The sequence below is a fragment of the Leucoraja erinacea genome, chromosome 16 (genome assembly GCF_028641065.1).
Source record: "Leucoraja erinacea ecotype New England chromosome 16, Leri_hhj_1, whole genome shotgun sequence".
Taxonomy (NCBI): domain Eukaryota; kingdom Metazoa; phylum Chordata; class Chondrichthyes; order Rajiformes; family Rajidae; genus Leucoraja; species Leucoraja erinaceus.
In genome coordinates, this window is record NC_073392.1 from 4,286,134 (window position 1) to 4,307,190 (window position 21,057).

At 43.9% G+C, this 21,057-nt stretch overlaps 1 protein-coding gene across 1 annotated transcript in view; it reads right to left on the reverse strand.

Annotated features, from left to right (window-relative positions):
- The window catches only part of fhit (fragile histidine triad diadenosine triphosphatase), a 709,572-nt gene that overhangs the window by 258,563 nt on the left and 429,952 nt on the right, over nucleotides 1-21,057 (reverse strand). The window contains exon 4 of the mRNA XM_055647581.1: nucleotides 20,618-20,647. Coding sequence (XP_055503556.1) covers nucleotides 20,618-20,647 — 30 coding nt within the window. The remainder of the gene's footprint in view (nucleotides 1-20,617; nucleotides 20,648-21,057) is intronic.

Here is a 21,057-nt window from a genome sequence, read left to right on the forward strand (position 1 = left end):
AATGGCCTACTCCTGCACCTAATTTCTATGTTTCTATGTTTCTATCTAAATAGGACCCTGCATCAGATAGGTAACGTTTCGGGGCCGAATCCCTTGGGAAATAGGTAACGTTTTGGGCCGAAACGTTGCCTATTTCCTTTGCTCCATAGATGCTTCTGCACCCGCTGAGTTTCTCCAGCACTTTTGTCTGTCTAGGAGCCTATTGAATGGCGGTGCAGGCTCGAAGGGCCGAATGGCCTACTCCTGCATCTATTTTCTATGTTTCTACGTTTCTATGTATGTTGGTCGGCATGGATATGTCGCGTCGAAGGGCCTGTTTCTATGCTGTATGACTCCGCGACTCTTCATCTTAATTCACCACATATTCTCTTCAAATTTATAACCGTTTGACACTGTTTCCATGTCTTTTACTTTCTTTAATCTCCCATATTAAAAGCTTATCACTTTTTTCTTCATTTCAGATAGCAATGAGCTGCAATCTCACCTGGCAATGCACACTTACGACCAGCAGCTTAGATATTAATCTTGTGTAATTCAACCAACACCTAAGGAGGCACATGGTGTGTGACATTGGTGCAGTGTCATCGCAGGAATAAAGAGGATGTAGATGCCAGCTCACAGTTGGATAAGGACTGCTGCTGTGAACATAAATGAGGATTTCAATGGAGCAGTCTCCAGAATTAGGCTGTCAGTTGTGCTCAGTGAATAGAAAAACTAAATTGAACGTCGAGGAGCAAGGAAAAGACCGGCACCAATTTGCAGAGCTTGGAGCTTTTCCAACGTGACAGTTGTGGTACTTTGCAGGATGGGGAAGTTGGCAATTCACACAAAGCTCTCTGCTTCTCTCCAGCCAAAGAGAAAGTAATGTTATCAGCTCACTTTTAATAGAAAGGTTGAGTGATCTCATGAAATGATGGATGGGAAAGTCAGATGCTGCAACTCACCCACTCTCCAGCTTGGAAGGAAACGCAGACAAGTGTTTAATGCCACAGTCACCTTGATAGCCAATAGTAATGTGATCCTCGCCCCGATATTTAGTTGCAGTTGTAACTGGAGCAGGCAGCAGATTTCAAAATGGACATCCTTACGGATCCATTGACACTTCATGCTTTATTCCTTGATGAGGTTGCAGATGGCAAGAATTCATACAGAATACAAGGTTCACCTTCTGCACAAACTCTCTTTATTGGAAGTTTCCCAGCTTGTGGGAGTTCTGCCTTTGAGCATATGTTCTCTTAGCTGAAGATTACATTATTTTTATACAGGAGGCACAAGGAACTGCAGATGCTAGTTTACAAAAAAATCCCTACACATATTACTGGAGTAACTCAATGGGTCAGGCAGCATCTCTGGAGAACATGGATTGCTGACATAAAAAGTGTTGGAGTAACTCGGGGAACCTTCCAAATCTGAAACATCGCCTATCCATGTTCTCCAGAGATACTGCTTGAGCCGCTGAGTTATTCCAGCACTTTGTGTCTTTTTTTTTTCTTGCGAACCAGCACCTGCAGTTCTTTTTTTCTACATGGATAGGTAACATTTCAGATGGGGACTCGTCTTCGGACTGATTGTGGTGTGATTGGGATACGCTGAGTTTCAAGATGCGAACAAGATGGGCTGACTTCAAAGGCACAGTGTGTGTGGTGTGTAATTGACATGGCAATCATCTAACTCTGTGTATTTGGCCTGTGTTTAGTTCACGCACTCCGGCACCAATGCCACGTGGAGAGGCATGCCACAAATGCAGGCACATTCACAATCAATGACAATTTAAATTAGCGTAGGCTGTCGCGGTGCACAAATGCGTGTGCTATTCTGTCCAGTTTTACCCCCCATAGTCTTTACTCAGAGACTTAAGTTGTGCTTTGCCAGCAAAATGAAAAATCCCTTAAACCTTGGGCAATCTATGTAAAATCAAAAATGTGAATAACAGTTTGGTTGACTGCAGGAATAACAGACCATTAATTGATCATTTTAAGATGTCTCCAGGCAAGATTTTGTATGCAGTCCGAGAATTAAGGATTCAGTTGAAATGGCAGGTATGTGATGAAAAATACATAACGTTTAGCCAGAAATAAAGCAAATCATTTATTTGATCATGGCGGTTACGTGACAATTATATGTCAAATGCATCGCTAAATGTATGTGCAGTTAAAGTCTCTTGTAAATATGTGTAAGCAATAATATGCCAGGTGATTATTTTAAAAAATGCAATATACTACGATTAATAAGTTCCTACCTTAATAGTGTTCAAATGTTTTAGGATTGCAAGTGCTAGCAAGACTGATGTGAGGGATTAATTAACTTCTCATTACAACTTACAATTTTGGCAGAATTTAATACTACTTAAATGACCTTGAAAGTAGTTTCATATTTTCGTAATTAGCACACAGAGCATTATCAATTATGTGTGCAATTAAAATTATAATTTGTCTAACAAAACAGACTTGGCTTTGGCATTTCTCTGTGTTTTCTTTAGTATGCTCATCGAGAGTTCTGAAGGTGGTTAATATTAATTTGTTTTCCTAGCTGGCTGGGCTTTGAATGCTATCTAATTTGTTTGGACTCATGTCATTTTAGCTTTTTAAACAGCAATACATCGCTGGAGTTGCATTCCCACTGGTCACGTGATGATTGCCATTCTTTTCCAAGTAATCATAAGATCATAAGTCATGGGAGCAGGATTGGGCCATTCGGCCCATCTAGTCTACTCCACCATTCGTTCATGGCTGATCTAACGTTCCCTCACAATCCCATTCACTTGCAACTTTTAATTTAGAGATACAGCGCGGAAATAGGCCCTTCGGTCCGCGCCGAACAGTGGTCCCCGCACATTAACACTATCCCACTAGGGACATTTTTTTTTACATTTACCAAGCCAATTAACCTACAAACCTGTACGTCTTTGAAGTGTGGAAGGAGACCGAAGATCTCGGAGAAAACCCACGCAGACCACGGGGAGAACGTACAAACTCCGTACAGGCAACACCCGTCGTCAGGAATGAACAGGGGTCTTTGGCGCTGGATTCGCGGTAAGGCAGCAACTCTACCGCTACGCCACCGTGACCGTCCTCAATAAACGGAATCTATCTGTGACACATGCAGTTGCCCATTAAACAGGGCACGCACCGTTTTCATTGCGTCTGGAATATGCCACAATTTGAACTTCAAATGAAGTAAATTTGGCACACGGTTAGAAACCTTGACAAGAGTAAAGGGAAAGGAAACAGAACATTTGGATTCTCCATTGAACCAGTGGTTGTTCTGCTGACGTTGCACCAGTTTAGATGGTTATCATATTTTTCCCATGGACTTAAATCCGCGTAGGAAGACAGCAGCCAAACGCAGCAGCACCTGAAGCTCAGTATCTTGTACACTGTGCTTTTGGCAGTCCGTACTCTTATTGAAATGTAACCACCAATGACTAGTAATCATAAAGGTCAAATGTCAACCTACACTCCACACTCATTGTGAAAGGACAATTTTCTGTCACTGAAGTTCATTGAATATTCTTTTCAGTTGAAGTTACACATTTATAATGTCTAAAAATATATATATTTTTTAATTATATGCCGTACAATCAGAAATGACCCCAGCAATGACACAGCCATTTGGCATATTGAGTTTGTGTTAGCTCTTTCAATGACAGTCCATTCTTAGTTTAGATTAGAGGTGCAGCGCGGAAACAGACCCTTCAGCCCACTGAGTCCACGATCTCTGCACACTAACACTATTCAACACATACTAGGGACAATTTACAATTTTACCAAGTCAGTTAGCCTTCAAATATGTATGTCTGGGGTGTGGGAGGAAACCTGAGCTCCCGGAGAAAACCCATGCAGGTCACGGGGAGAATGTATAAACACCATACAGACTGCATCTATGGTCAGGATCAAACCCGGGTCTCTGGCGTGTTCGACAGCAACTCTACCGCTGTGCCACCGTGACCGCCCCGCCAATCCGCATTCCCTCATGTACCCTGGGGAGCTGCAGGGCCCGTGGACCCGGGAACTGAGGACTTGCCTGCCCGGTGGGCCCGACTCACAAGCTGAATAACTGCACCACGGAACGGAACCCACCCGGTAGACCCACCTCGCCCTCCGCAGATGGTCGAACCGCGACCCGCGTCGGAGACCGGGACTCGCCCGCACGCCCGCCGCAGATAGAGAACCCACAGGAACCCACCTGGAAGGCCTCGACGGTCGGATGCCCTGTAGCAGCCTGGGGCTCGGCTGGGCCGGGCGCCGCTCACCAAGGCCGAGCCGTGGACCGCACGTGGCCTACAGCAGCGGCAGAGGACACCACGGCTACGCTTGGCCAGGCTGACCCTGCAATGTCGCCAGGACAACAGACCTTCATGGTCAGATCAAGATCCCTGCACTTACAACAACTGGAACTTGAAAATGGGGCCAAACTGGGCACTGTGTATACTGCCTCAGTGTATTATTGGTTTATTGGAATATAATTCAAGTGGCCTGAAACATACAATTAACTTATTTGTTTTTCACTCAAGAGGAAATTTATATCCTGATTCAGTCTATATTCTTGCAGTAAATTAAAACCCTACAACGAGCGACTAAGAAGATTCTTCCCAGTTTCTTCCCAGCTGTTATCAGGCAACTGAAGCATCCTACCACAACCGGAGAGCAGTGCTGAACTGCTATCCACCTCCTTGGTGATCCTCGGACTATCCTTGATTTGCCTTTGCTGGCTTTACCTTGAATAACCATTGTTCCCTTACCATGTATCTATACACTGTAAATGGCTAAATTGTAATCATGTATTGTCTTTCTGCTGACTGCATAGCACGCAACAAAAGCATTTCATCTGTACCTCGGTACACGTGACAATAAACTAAACGGAAACAGAACTTCTTGGAGCTTATTTGAACGTTGCTTCCTGAAAATGGAGATACAAAGAACTGCAGATGCTGGTCTACTCAAAAGGACACAAAGTGCTGGAGTAACTCAGTGGCAGGCAACATCTTTGGATGTTTCAGGTCGGCACCCTTCTTCATCCTGTTGAAGGCTTCCCTTGCTAAAATGTCACTCATTCATGCCTGGCCCGCTGAGTTACTCCAACACTTTGTGTCCTTTCCTGAAAATCATTTTGGCTCAGTCACCACCTTGTGGTACAGGTCGTGTTGTAACTAGCAAGTGGACTCCATCTTTCCTTGATCATCACTGATTTCATTCATTTATTCTATGTACCTTCTATATATCTCTTGTTTCCCTCTCCCCTGACTCTCAGTCTGAAGACGAGTCACAAACTAAAACATTACATATTCCTTTTCTCCAGAGATACTGCCTGACCCACTGAGTTACTCCAGCTTCTTGTGTCGGTCTTCAGTGTAAACCAGCGTCTGCATTTCCTTCCCACACACGTTTTACAAGATGATTGGAGTGATCACCTATTTTAGACAGCAAGTCAATGTCAAACTCAAACTAGTGACTGGCTGCATAGACTCGAGCCCTATTGTAACTCACAGATAGAATTCATATATGCAATTGAACAGACTACATTCCTGCAGCACCTCGTTTATTTATGATATTATTCAGTGAGTTAACCAGAGACGTGCGATGGAGAAAAACAGCCCGAGGAAATTTTAATTTCATTTTGTGGGCCTGGGTTAATACTTCAGCATTCCGCTTGGTTTTCCAGCTTCATGGTGTGACCTGGGTCTTAAAATGGCAGTGGCATGGCATCAGATGGAGCATCAGATATAGCTGTTTATAGGGAGTCTGTACGTTCTCCCTGTGATCTTGTGGGTTTTCTCTGGGTGCTCCAATTTCCTCTCACACTCCAAAGACGTTAATAGGTTAATTGCCTTGGGTAAAGATTATAAATTGTCCTTAGAGTTTAGGATAGTGCTAGAGTACAGGGATCGCTGGTCGGCTTGGACTCGGTGGGCCGAAGGGCCTGTTTCCGCTCTGTATCTCTAAACTAAATTAAAGTAAACTAAAGTTTCATAAATGTGTAGGAACCTCAACAGTACTATTCTGCATTCTGTAAAAGCAAATCAAAGTGGGGACAACCTCTCGATTCAGTTGGATTAATACTGTTAATAGAATTAATAGAGTTGATTAATCCTGCAAATTTAGCATTGTTGTAAAATTTCTCTGTCAACTAAATAAATTATTTTCCCCCGACCTCCTCCCCCTCCCCCCACATAAAACAAGCCGGAAAACATTTACACAAACTTTTTAAACGCGCTAAAAATAACAAAAAAAGACAAAAAAACAGGCAGACTGTTGGCGGGGCTGCCATTCGTGCAGCGCCCCTGGTGGTTAAAAAGAATCTCTCTAACTGACTTAAGTGGAGTAAATTCACAGTTACAATACTTCAACAATAATGCATTACTTAAATTAGGAATCTGATCTTTATTCAATGCATAAGTAATTTAGTGTTAATTTAGAAATATGGCATTGAGACTGGCCCTTCGGCCCACCAAGTTCATGCTGATCATCGATCATATAACCATTTAACCATATAACAATTACAGCACGGAAACAGGCCATCTCGGCCCTACAAGTCCGTGCCGATCAGCCGTACATTAGTTCAAGGTTATCCCAGTTTTGGAGCCTACACACCAGGGGCAAGCGACAGAAACCAATTAACCAATAATCCTGCATATCTTTGGAATGCAGGAGGAAACCGGAGCACGCAGGGAAAACGCAGACACAAGGAGATTATGCAAACTCCACACAGTCAGCAGCCGAGGTCAGGATCAAACTCGGGGTCTCTGATGCTGTGCGGTGGCACCTCTGCCAGCGCACCACTGCGTCGCCCTGGGACTTAGAGGGTAGATCCAATTAATGGGTTCAATGGATGCTTGACCCAGCTAGAAACCTTTGAAGGGGAAATTGGTCTTAGGTTGTGGGTGCACAGTATATGGGAGAAATCTAGAGATACGTTATGGCGACTGCTTCAGCAAACCTCTGCATATTCAGTCTCATCGTTTAATGGGCCTTCAGTTGATCAGATGAATCTGGAAAGTGTTAGGATGCCCACCTGGCTAAAGATATTAGGTGAGAAATAGCTGATGAGATTTTAATGAGTTTGGCTGTTAAAATACCCGGGGCCCATTTACTGGTTTCAAACTCAGCACACTAATCACATGTTCAGAATTGAAATTTGGAGTTTATTTTTGACTTGTGATTTCTGGGCACAATTGGTAAATGAGATGGAGATGTACTGCAGGGATACAAAAAAAAAAACATGTCAGTTGAGTAAGTGACTGCATTGTTATTACAGGTTTCAGTTCAATTAAACTGATGGATGTGTGGGAAATTTATTCTCTGAGAATATGTCTAATATATTTTCCATGTATCCTGTCAATCTAAGTCCAGAAACGGCTGTGAACTGTAAGAGAATCAATATTTAAGCTCTCTTTATTGATTGACAGAGGGTGGCAACTTTGAGAAATATTTCGGGATCAGTGTGTATAAACTAGCACTGTATTGACTGGTTTTGGGATAAAACTCAAAGGTGGAGGGCAGGCAATGCTTTAACGTTAGTGCTGCTGTAGAGGATGGAAGGTGCATTGCAATTTAACTTTACACATCTGAGGCTAAACTGAATGGGACACCTAGAATTGCCAGAATTGCTCAATGATTGATGGAGTTGATTTGTTTCTTCATCTGCTCTGGTGCACAGAGATTATGAACGCTTACCCAACGCACTAAAGTCCACGCAGCAAATGTGTGACAGGGCTCACTGACAATGTTGCAACAGTAGAGTCATACAGCACGGAAACAGGCCCATCGGCCCATCTTGTCCATGCCAACCAAGATGCCCCATCTACACTAATCCCAACTGCCCGCGTGAGGCCCATATCCTTCTCAACCTTGTGTTTAAGAAGGAACTGCAGATGCTGGAAAATCGAAGGTACACAAAAATGCTGGAGAAACTCAGCGGGTGCAGCAGCATCTATGGAGCGAAGGAAACAGGCAACGTTTCGTCACGAAACGTTGCCTATTTCCTTCTCAACCTTTCCTATCCATGTGCCTGTCTAAATGTCTTTTAAAATTTGTTATAGTACAGGGTACCTGCCTCAACGGCCTCCTCTGAAGAAGGGTTTCGGCCCGAAACGTTGCCTATTTCCTTCACTCCATAGATGCTGCTGCACCCGCTATGGATGGACGTATGATAATCCCATTTAGCATTCATACTTTTATAGCTGGATTCATCTCAGGTAACTGTTCAGGTAATGCATTCTAGATTGCAACCACTATCGGGATGAAGAAAGTTCTTCCTGAGATTCCCTCTATACTTCTTACTCCCTTACGCTAACTCGTGTCTCCTAGTTTCAGCACCAGCCTCATATTTTCGAACTTGCCAACAATATTAAACTGGTTTGTGAATGTGAAGCTTCAGAGGGCTACAGGCAAGCTGAGTGAGTGGATGAGAACACAGTAGATGGAATACTCTGTGGAAACATGCAAGGTCATCCATTTTGATGACCGAGCCTGAAAAGCATTTAAATTGTGAAAAATGAGTAATGCTGACATTCAAAAGGACCTCAGGGTATTGGTAATCAAGTCACTTAATGGCAACATGTGGATGAAACAAAATGCATTGGCCTTTGTAACAAGAAGTTTGGTTAAAGGAGTCAGGAAGTCTTATTATAATTATACAGGACCTTGGTGAGACAGCACCTTGTGTATTGTGTACAGCTCTGGTTGTCTTACCTTCAACAGGATGTACTTGCCATAGAGGCAGGGCAGCAAAGATTCTCTGGGTGAAAAAAATCTCTGGGTGAAAATCCACTGAACTTCTTACCACTTACCCTAAACCAAGCTGCCTAGTTTTAGATACGTCTTCTGTGGAAAAAAGTGTACCAGTATCTGACATATATCTGCCGCTTGCAATGTTTTAATACTCATCTTCGCCCACTGCAGTACAATCCAAAGAAAGCAAACCCCGTAAGGAAAACTGCCCGTATGGCTTTCTCGTGGTTGAAATATCCAAATTTCCATTAAAATGAGTGGCAATTAAGTAGCGACAAATGTTGGCCTTGTCAGTTGCACTCACTTTCTGTGAAACAATTAAAACAAGTTTACTAATTGAGAGACCAGTCATTTAAAAAAAATCTTGCAGTCAGCTTTTGAACCTCTCACATATCACCATCTACAGGCATGCGGCCTCATTGATGGGAGCACATCCCCTGTGGTACTGTTCAGAGCAATGTGGGAGAAGCCAGTGACAGAGAATAACAATGAGGCGTGGGCTGAAGAATGGGCAGAGGACCGACTGACAGTATTCCAGCCCCTGGGAATACTTCAACTCAATTCCACTATATTTTGGGCGATTTCATACATTTGAACTGCCACATCTTCACTTTTATCAGTTCTAAGGAAACGCACCATGCAAGCATATTCGCCCATCTATCTATCTATCCGGCACACTAACTCTTATGCTGTGAATTCCAGGCATTTGCGATTTTGCTTTTAATTTCCACATTATCAATTCCTGATGAATTTCCCTTCATCAAGAATGAGGATTTATTGTTCGGTACAAATGCGATATTTGCGCTCGTCACCATTTCACTGGAGCATTGGTTCACGTATTTGTGAAAATGTATTTACCTCCCATAAAATAAAAAAATACCTGCAGCAAGCAGCATCCATTGGTCCCACCCTCATCTCTTTTCCAACTTGCTCTCCCCACTACAATCAGTCTGAAGAAGGGTGCCCATCCAAACTATTGCCTGCCCATGTCCTCCAGAGATACTGCCTGACATGCTGAGTTGCTCCAGCAATATGTGTTCTACGCCACTGGTCCTGAATTTACTGTCAAAATAATAGCCATGTTTATAATGCCAGCCATTATTTCTAAGTGAAGTGTTTCCGTTCAGGAAAATACTGTAATCAAGGTTAAAGGAAAAACTCCAAATGCCACAGTTAAAATCATGCCTCTGCCAATTACTGCTGGAGAATAATGGCTTCACTCTGCACGCTTCCTCATTGACAAACATATTCACCCATCTATCTATCTGGCACGCTAACTCACATGCTGTGAACTTCGAAGCATGTATAATTTTAGCTTAGTTTAGTTCTGCGTAGAGATACAGCAGGGAAACAGGCCGTTCGCCCCACCGACCAGCAATAATCCGTACACTAACACTATCCTACATACACTAGGGACAATTTAGACATTTACACCAAGGCAATTAACCTGTAGGTCTTTGGGGTGGTGGGAGGATAACCGCAGATCTCAGAGAAAACCAACGCAGGTCATGGGGAGAATGTACAAACTTCGTACAGACAAGCACCTGTAGTCAGGATCGAACCCGGGTCACTGGCGCTGTAAGGCAGCAACTCTAAGTACAAATCCAATAAATTCAGTGGCCACCATTTCATTGGAGCATGTTCACATGTTCAGGAACATACATTCACCCCCATAAAAATAGCAACATATATTAGTCTAGAGTTTGCACACAAAATAACACACATGTTTATGTTTCCCCAATATTATTTCCATGTAAATCATGCAGCATTGGTTCAGGGAAGAAGTATAATCATGGTTGATTGAAAATATCTAAACGCCACAGATCAAGTCATGTCTCTCCCCATTACATGTAGAAAATAATAGCATCACAATACACACTTCCGCATTGACAAACTTAAATGCCCTGAAGCAGTAAACAATCAGCTGGAGCAATTCAGCAGGGCTGCTGCAGAGGGTTGGACCTGAAACATCAACCATTCCTCTCTGCTCCTCCTCACCACAGATGCTACTCAACCCGCTGAGTTCTTCCAGCAGATTTGCATGGCTCCAGGTTCCTGCATCTGTAGTCTCATGTCTACGTGAACGTCCCGAGGTTTGTGTGGCTGACTACATCATAGATATTTAGTCTGAATATCTATAATCATAGATAGATAAAACGTCACCTAGTCCTTTTCTCCAGAGACGCTGGCTGGCCCGCTGAGTTACTCCAGCATTTTGTGTCTATCATAGACATCTAGAGCCTGACGTATATCTCTAACAAAGTAATATTTGGAGGGAACTACAGATCAATCTTTATGAAAATGAATTAATACAAATGTGGAGAAAATTAGGGGTCTTCTGAATATTTTTCCCTCCAATCATTTTTTAAAAATTTATCACTTAAATCAATTTATCATTCCTTCTTTTCTACATTAGATTCCACAACATGGAGCATTCCTTTCAAGTTTTGCCTTTTGAAGAAAATCATCTCCATTCTATACACGTTGCATGGTTACGCTCACACCGTAATCTTAATCAATGAGTTCAGAACATATCCAGTCCCATTCCAGTCTGCTGCCATGTAAACCTGGAACATTTCCCGATTTTTCTCACTGCATGCTGCATATTATCTCCAACAAAAGCTTCCTGCTAATGTGGAGCTAACCTACAGCATAAAAAGAAGGGTCTCGACCCAAAACATCACGCATTCCTTCTCTCCAGAGATGCTGCTTGTCCCACTGAGTTACTCCAGCTTTTTGAGTCTATCTTCGACATGAACAAGAAATACTTTCAACCACAGCTCTTCCACTCCAGAACCAAGACTGACTTAGTTGTGGAGAGTCATCGAGTCACGCAGCATGGAAACAGGCCACTATGTCCAATTTGCCCATGTTGAGCAAGGTGCCCCATCTAAGGCCTGCATTTAGCCTATATCTCTCTCTCTAAACCTTTCCCATCCATGTACCTGTCCAAGTATCTTTTAAATGTTCTGTACAGTTCAGTTTAGTGTCGCGTGTTGTTATTGTACCGGCTTCAACCACTTCCTCTGGCAGCTCATTCCTTACACCCACCACCCTCCGAGTGAAAAAGTTTCTCCCCGGGTTCCTGTTAAATCTTTCCCCTCTCACCTTGGTCTCTGGGAAACAAGAGAATGCATCACAAATGAAATCTCCTCTTCCAACCTGTTCCCATCGCACAACATCCCCTCGGCAACCAAAGGCCCACAATGAGATTCGTGTAAATGTATCTCACCTTCCATATTCCTAGGAGTCTCCTCTCAGCAACAAAATTTATCATTGCTTTCAGTGCACCAGCAGAGCCTCTGGGCATTTGAGGAAAGGTGTTTGAAGATCAAACTCTCAAACCCAGCGCTGGTAGATGACACACTGAGCTAACAGCAATCCCCACCCTCATATTTACTCCAGGAAGTTTTTAGTTTTGGAGATACAGCCCCTTTGGCCTACCGAGTCCACATCGACCAGCGATCCCCGCATACACTGATGCTATCCTACACACACTAGGCACAATTCATAATAATACTAAGCCAGTTCATCTACAAACCTGTACGTGTTTGGAGTGTGGGAGGAAACTGGAAATCACAGAGGAAATCCACGCAGCAGATGGGGAGAACGTACAAACTCCGTACAGACAGCACCCGTAGTCAGGATCGAACCCGGGTCTCTGGCGCTGTGAGGCTGCAACTCTACCGCTGCGCCATCGTACCGCCCCCAAGTACAGCTATATGCCTATACAAAATCGTCCAAATCCATTGGCAGGACGAATGAATCAACGATCTCTCTCTTGATCCAAATAATTCACTGTGTCTTTGGATTTAAAGCACAGTGGAACCGCAGAGCTGCATAGAGTACGGGATAACCCGATACAAATCAAAGTGAGCTGACTCGCTGGTAATTGCTTGACCACATGCCGATTGTGGAGGCGTACGGGGAACGGCAAATCTCTCCAGCTCTGGTTAACAGATTCTTAGCGCTGTACAGCAGTAAATCCAAAGTGGCTCGGCAGTTTCAGGTTCAGGTTGCTCGGCACAATTTACTGACTTACTACTGAACAGAAGGAGGCCTATCAAATCCATGCTGGTTCTCAGCAGAGCAGTCCCTTCAAGTCAAGTCCCCGTTCCCCTCTGTCCCTGCAGCGTAGTCTCTCTCACACACCACATCAACCCTCCTTTGTTCTTTTACTACTCCCCTACTCTCAGGGGTAACCTCCACCAGCTGAGTAACCTAGCAGCATACCTTTGAAATTTCGGGAGAAGAACAGAGCATGCAATTTAAAACCACGGTCACAGGGAGAACATGCCGACTGTTACACTCACAGCAGCCAAGGTCAGAACTGAACCGGGATGATTGGAGCTATGGTACAGAAAGCCATAGTTAGCTACTGTGATGATTTGATTTTGGGGGAGTGACAATGGCGCAGCAGTAGACTTGCTGCCTTACAGCGCCAGAGACACATGTTCGATTCTGACTAAGGGTGCTCTCTGTACGGAGTCTGTACGTTCTTCCTGTGACCGCCTGGGTTTTCTCCGGGTGCTCCAATTTCCTCCCACATTCCCAAGATCTACAGGTTTGTAGGTTAATTGGGTTTGGTAAAAAGACAATTGTACAATGTCCCTATAGTGTGGGATTGTGCTAGTGTACGGGGTGATCGTTAGTCAGTGCGGACTCGATGGGCCGAAGTGCCCTGTTCCGCGCTGCATCTCTAAAGTCTAAAGATTATGGGTGTCAGGAGTTATGGGGAGAAGGCAGGAGAATGGATCTAGGAGGGAGAGATAGATCAGCCATAATTGAATGGCGGAGCAGACTTGATGGGCCGAATGGCCTAGTTCTTCTCCTATCACTTATGACATGATTAAAAAATTTGGATTGATCCTTGCGTTGCACGAGTTATAATCACAGTTTTTGATTTCAGCTATTGACGAAATGTCCGCGGGCACAGCAGAAATATATATATTTGCAAGTCTGGGAAGCAGGCCACGTGTAGTCACCCAGTTGTAATACACTTCCAAATAACTAAATACCTGTCTGCCAACAAAACAAATAACAGTGACACCAGACAGATGGCGTGAACACCAGCAAAATAACAACTTGCAGTCACACCAGTGTGTGAGATAAGGGAGCACATGGTGCTGTGACACATGCTCTTCAAAGCAAAATGACCCCAATGCCTGCTCTATATCACCCAGTGTCTATTTTTAATAGTCACTTTCCCTATAACTGATATATTGCATCTGAAGTGGAAAAATAAATAATTTAAAACCAATTTCAATCTGTACACTGTGGGAGTAAAGCAGGTGCTGCCAGTTGGAACAAGGCCATGCAAATCCATTTGTACAGCTCCTAAGCCATTACATCTCAGGCTTTGATTTTGCTTGCTGATATAAATGCAGATTTCATCTGAAAAGACTAACCTCACTATAAATGCATTTTATGTATTTATTTATTTATTTATTTTATTATAAGTTCCGGGCCGCCGCTCCAGGGAACACACGTCTGATCAAACTTAAATCCAGAGCAACCAGAATTTCAACAATTCAAATCATTTTCAATTTATGGGGCTTAAGTATTATATGCTGATACTAATCATGATAACAAGTATATTTGGTTTGTCGACCAATTTCACCAAGGAAGATCATCCAGTTTCTGGAACTAATAAATAGCGGGTGGATAGGACTTCCTGTAATTGAAAGAAAATCATAGAAAATGCGCATTAAGTTGCCAATAAGCCAACATGAGTTTGGCTGGATTACTGATTTACAATCCCGCTAACGTTGACTCATTTATAGAAATGCTGTTCCAAACAGGATTTTTTAGGGACAATATTCATCTGTTTGAATAGGACTCAAGTTGTGCAAAGAAAGGATACTGTAAGTGGTTAACTCATGCCCTGATTCTACTCATACGGCACTGAAACAGGCCCTTTGGCCAAACTCATCCATGTTCCCCACCAAAATGCCCCATCTAAGCTCGTCGCATTTGTCCGCATTTGGTCCAAATCGCTCGAAACCTTTAATATCCACTCGCGGAGAACCCAGCAGGTCTCCTAACATGTGAGGTTGATCTAGGCTATTTCTCACGTTGGAAGCTGAAAACAATTTGTACGGTCCTAATTACAAATTGCCTTCACAATTAGGATGAGAGTGAACTTGCACCAGTTCACGAACAACATGTGGCAGAGCAGTGAGTCACAGCGATGAGAAATGCCATGTGTCATTACAAAATGTTAGTAATTCAACCTTGGTCAGTGCTAAGTTTGTTGTTTGTTTAGGTTCAACATATCTCAGTGGCTGAGGAACTGCAAACCCAGTCCAGGTCAAAGGCCGTGGTGGCCATCCAGATCACTGCCCAAGACCAGAGGCTGCTCATAATACCAGAGTACGATTGCTGTTGGTCGAAATAGGCAGCACATCAGGTTATAATAACAGAAAGTGAAGAAAAATATGAGAAAAATATATTTTCTTTCACTGAACGGTATTCCCTTATCATGTATCTATCTGTACACTGTAAACGGCTCAATTGTAATCATGTATTGTCTTTCTGCTGACTGGATACCACGCAACAAAAGCTGCACTCCCACCAAAGAAAGGAGCAAGCAATACTTGACGATCAAGCTCCATTAACTTTTATGTGCTGATGGAAGATCAGATAATATCAGACTCGGGAACAGCTTCTCCCCCTCTGTTATCACACCTATCAATGGTCCTTCCATAAGCTGGAGTTCTGACCGATTTTCCAAACCATCTCATTTGCAGCCATTGGGCTTTTCCCTCTGGAACTGTTGCACCACAATGGCGAAAACTCTATTCTACACGCTGGTATTTCACTCTTTGCTCTTCCTGCTGTACTTGCTGTGTTTGGTTTGATTGTTTCCATGTACAGCATTATCTAATTGATTAGACAGCACGTAAGCAGACGCTTTCCATTGCGCCTCGGTGCACGTGACAATGATGGGCCAACAATGTAGGCCATCATCTCCAAAAGAAGCACAACGACGCATAACTACTTTTGCAGAGTGGAAACAAGGAACTGCAGATGCTGGTTTACAAAAAAAAGGCACAAAGTGTTTAAAAAACTCAGCAGGTCAGGCAGCATCTCTGGAGAACATGGATCGCTGATATTTTGGGTCAGGGCCCTTCTTCAGACTGATTGTAGGGTAGGGGATGGGGGAGGGAAAGATAGCAGGGAGAAAGGAGGGGTAATGCTAAGCCTGGCATGTTATAGATACAAATTACAAATTACAAACTTCAATATTTTCGATGGTATTGGTCAGGTTAATATATTTGTATGTCCAAGAGAACACAATCAAGGACAAGTCGCCCCCCGGTCACTCCCTGTTATCCCCTCTCCCATGGGGCAAAGGGTATTGAAGTGTGAAAGGGTTTGGACACACTAGAGGCAGGAAACATGTTCCCGATGTTGGGGGAGTCCAGAACCATGGGCCACAGTTTAAGAATAAGGCATAAGTCATTTAGAACGGAGATGAGGAAACACTTTTTCTCACAGAGAGTGGTGAGTCTGTGGAATTCTCTGCCTCAGAGGGTGGTGGAGGCAGGTTCTCTGGATGCTTTCAAGAGAGAGTTAGATAGGGCGCTTAAAAATTGTGGAGTCAGGGGATATGGGGAGAAGGCAGGAACGGGGTACTGATTGGGGATGATCAGCCATGATCACATTGAGTGGCGGTGCTGGCTCAAAGGGCCAAATGGCCTACTCCTGCACCTATTGCCTGTTGTCTAAAACTCCCAGTTTCTTCCCAGCTGTTTATCAGGTAACTGAACCATCCTACCTCAACTGGAGAGCAGTCCTGAACTTCAATCTACCTCATTGAAGAGCCTCATGGTATTCCCTTATCATGTATCTATCTGTACGCTGTAAATGGCTCAATTGTGATTATGTATTGTCTTTCCCCTAACTGGATACCACGCAACAAAAGCTTTTCACTGTACCTCGGTACACGTGACAATGAACTAAACTGAACTCAAATATCTTTAGAAGATTGTTACGAGGTACAACAGAGTGAGGCAAGCACTCTCAGTGCAACAAAACTAGAGATCAAGTTGGTGAACGTTTGAATCTGGCTCATTCCGAGATTAGACAAAAGTGCTGGAGAAACTCAGCGGGTGCAGCAGCATCTATGGAGCGAAGGAAATAGGCAACGTTTCGGGCCCGAAACGTTGCCTATTTCCTTCGCTCCATAGATGCTGCTGCACCCGCTGAGTTTCTCCAGCTTTTTTGTGTAACCTTCGATTCTCCAGCATCTGCAGTTCCTTCTTAAACACTAAGATTATTAAGGGTTTGGACACGCTAGAGGCAGGAAACATGTTCCCGATGTTGGTGGAGTCCAGAACCAGGGGGCACAGTTTAAGAATAAGGGGTAAGACATTTAGAACGGAGACGAGGAAACACTTTTTCTCACAGAGAGTTGTGAGTCTGTGGAATTCTCTGCCTCAGAGGGCGGTGGAGACCGGTTCTCTGGATACTTTCAAGAGAGAGCTAGATAGGGCTCTTATAGATAGTGGAGTCAGGGGATATGGGGAGAAGGCAGGAACGGGGCATTGATTGGGGATGATCAGCCATGATCACATTGAATAGTGGTGCTGGCTCGAAGGGCCGAATGGCCTACTCCTGCACCTAATGTCTATTGTCTATATTCTGTAATTATTTGTATGATTCTCTAAACTGTATCGCTTAATGTATTGCTGAGTTTCTCCAGCACTTTTGTGTACCTTCGATTTTCCAGCATCTGCAGTTCCTTCTTAAACATCATTCCAAGATTAGGCAGAAGTTGAGAAATATTGCAGTTTAGCACACTGACACAGGGCGATGCAGGGAGATAGAATGCAGACATCCAGCACACAGACAGCAGCTGCTACTCAGATGTTAAGCGTGGACAGATCACAGAGCCACATCTCTCTGCACTTCCTATCCATTCTGCCAACTATCAAACTTTCAAAGATTCTCATCTGGCAGAGTTTTGATTCTGTGAAGCTTTTTATACTTTACCCAGTGCCCCAGGGAAATCATCGCAATCCTGAACATTTGCAGGTACTGCTTGTTAAGTCTCTTCTAAGCCAATTATGTTTAATTAATTAGGGATTCTAGCCAAAGAGAAAAAAAAAAAAAAAAAAAAAAAAAAATCAGCAGCTAATACCAGCAAGGTCGTGAATATTAATGTCAGAAATGTATGTTTTTTTGTTTTTTATTGCAGAATGGAATCACGTCTGTGCATCAGAAGGTTGTGGATAGAAGTATCACTCCAGGGAATTGAGCATGTAATTTACTCTGGCAGTTGAGTGCAGTACTGAAGGCACCTTCAGAAGTGCTGTCTTGTGGATGAAACATTAAACCAGGGCTCTGTCTACTCTCTGTGGTGGATTTCAAAATAACACAGAAAGTATTTTCAAGAAAAGCTTTGGAGATTTCTCTCCCCCCCCCAAAAAAAAATGTCTTGGCCACCAAGCCTCAACAGATTACCTGGTGATCGGCTCGTTGTTTGTGGGAACGTATACAAGGAGTAAAGTGCCCACTGTTTTCCCTATGTTACAACATTGACCAGACATGACTGGTTCTTCTGTAGAAACAAGGAACTGCAGATGCTGGTTGACCGAGGAAAGACACAAATTGCTGGAGTAACTTAGTGGATCAGGCAGCATCACTGGAGAACATGGACATGTGGCATTCATGACGGGTCTGGATCCTGAAGATATATCACCTAACTATAATCTCCAGTGATGCTGCCTGACTCGTTGAGTTACTCCAGCATTTTGTGTCTCTCCATGGCAAGTTTTTCATTCTGTGGTTAGGAGGGAGAGATAGATCAGCCATGATTGAATGGCGGAGTGGACTTGATGGGCTGAAAGTCAAAGTCAAAGTAGCCTTTATTGTTATTCAGACCTTGCGGTAAAAAATGACAAAAACACACAAAAAACACAAATTAACACATCCACCACAGTGAGTTGAATACTCCTCACTGTGATGGAAGGCAAAACTCTTAAGTCTTTGTCTCTTCCCTTCTTATGCTCCCTCTGCGCCGAGGCGATCCAGGCTTCTGATGTTGTGACCCCGTCGGGTGATGGTAAGTAATGTCAGTCCTGCGGCTAAATCCAAGCTCCGCGAACGGGCCGGTTCAACCTCGCGGCCCGGGGTGGTCGAAGCCGCCGAAGCTGCGGCCCTCCAGTCCAGAGGACGCAGCTGTTGTTGCGGGAGCTCCGGAGAACAGGTCACCAACTTGGGACCTGCGAGCTCCCGACGATGTCGTCCACCGGGCCCGCAGCCGATCCTCCGAGGTCGGATTGCTGCTGCTGCTGCCGCTGCCCGCCGTGAGGTCGGGTCGCCACTGCCGCTGCCCGCTCCGAGGTCGGGTCGCCGCTGCCCCAGCTCCGAGGCCGCCAGCCCCGCTATTAGGCCTCGGCGCAGGCGGAGACGGAGACGGAGACGGGGGATACGACAAGAGATGTCGCATCCCCCCGAAATAAGAGACCAAAAACATGTTTTCTCCCCCCCACCCACACACATACACAATAAACCAAAAATGAACTAAAACAGAACAAAAGAATAACACAAAAAAGAAAAAAAAACAGACGGACTGCAGGCGAGCCGCAGCTGCTAAGGCAGCGCCACCATCTTGGTGAATGACTTTATTCTGATCACACGATCTTCATTGGATGTAAGACACTTTGGGGTGGCTAAACACACACACTTTCTGTTGTTTCTTTACCGAGGAAAATAACAAGAAATAACAATAAAAGATCAGGCTGATTGTTAGTCTGAAAGAGAGCAACATGATTATTCCTTCCCTGACCGTGACTCTTTTTGACCACAGTGGTTTACTTTACTTCGGTGGGAGTGGGCCCCCAGAATCTACACAACGGGAAAATGCCAGACATTACCTGGATATCAAGTCAGAAACTCAGAGATGGAATGGCGATCTCAATCCTCTCGATCAATGTATGAAGTGTTGGAAGCACTCAGTGGGCCAGGCAACATCCGTGGAGGGAATGGAGAGATGACGTTTCGGGTCGTGTCCCTTTTTCAAACTTGAAGAAGGGTCCCAACCAATAACTCCATTCCCTCCACAAATGCTGCCTGACACACTGAGTTACTCCAGTACTTTGTGTCCTGGTATTTTTCCCTTGACTACAACTGTGGAACTGTTTGGCTTGAATATATTCACGTGTAGTATTATCCGAGTTGATTAGATGGCACACGCAGTATCTCGGTACACAAGACAAAATCTTAAAGCAGGGGTTCCCAACCTTTTTCGTCCCGTTTACCCCTGGCAACTTTAATCGCACATAACAATGTTATTTTCACTTACTTATGAACAACTAATGATGAACAGATACCAGTGTATACCAGAACCAAACACAGTCAGTCAATGAGACAAAATATGTACAAATTCAGAATCAACAAATTTACCCCCCTGGTGGTACATTTACCCCAGGTTGGGAACCCTTGTCTGAAAGGATCACCTTCCTACACCGGCACAGGAAATAAAACACATGCTTTTCCCCTTGAAGGAAGGAGAGGCTAACTTTGATCGGTGCCAGCAAATTATACTGTTGACCCCTAGACTGATGAGTGCAAGGAAGAGATCACGTTAGTTAGTGCTGGCTGAGTACAGATATGTTTAGCAATTAACCAGCGGAAATAGACATGGGTTAATCATCCAATCCAATTTCAGTGGCTAATTTAGTTCCCAATTCTTTCCTGAAGAACACCTGAATAAATATTAAATCAATTTTCTTGGCAAGACAGTGTTCTACTGCTAAAACAATTAAGCTTTTAAACGATAATATGACAGTTATGTAACTGAATGGACTCATAACTCAGTCCCAACAAAGGAATCATATCTTCAGTATAAGCAGTATAAACTAATATTAAAAATTACTCACTTTCACGGTCTGCCCAGCTTCAGGACCATCCTACAAGAAGGAAGAAGAGATAAGCAAGGGGTACTAATGGTTCACAATAATGTGGTGACAGCCAATTAAAGTACTCAGTTGAAAAACAGTTTAAGATTCACCAGCTGAATGCGATTGGAATCAGTTTTGTAGATGCATTGAGCAGTGCATGGCGGCACAGTGGCGCAGAGGGTAAAGCTGCTGCCTCACAGCACTGGAAACCTGGTTCCATCCTGACTACAGGTTCTGCCTGTGTGGAATTTGCACGTTCTTCATGCGACTACATGAGTTTCTTCCGGATGCTCCGATTTCCTCCTGCATCCCAAAGATGTGTGGGTTTGTAGGTTAATGGGTGTCTATTGGTGGCTGTTATTGGATAAGACAATGGGATAACATAGCACTAGTGTGAACGGATGATCAGTGGTCGGTGT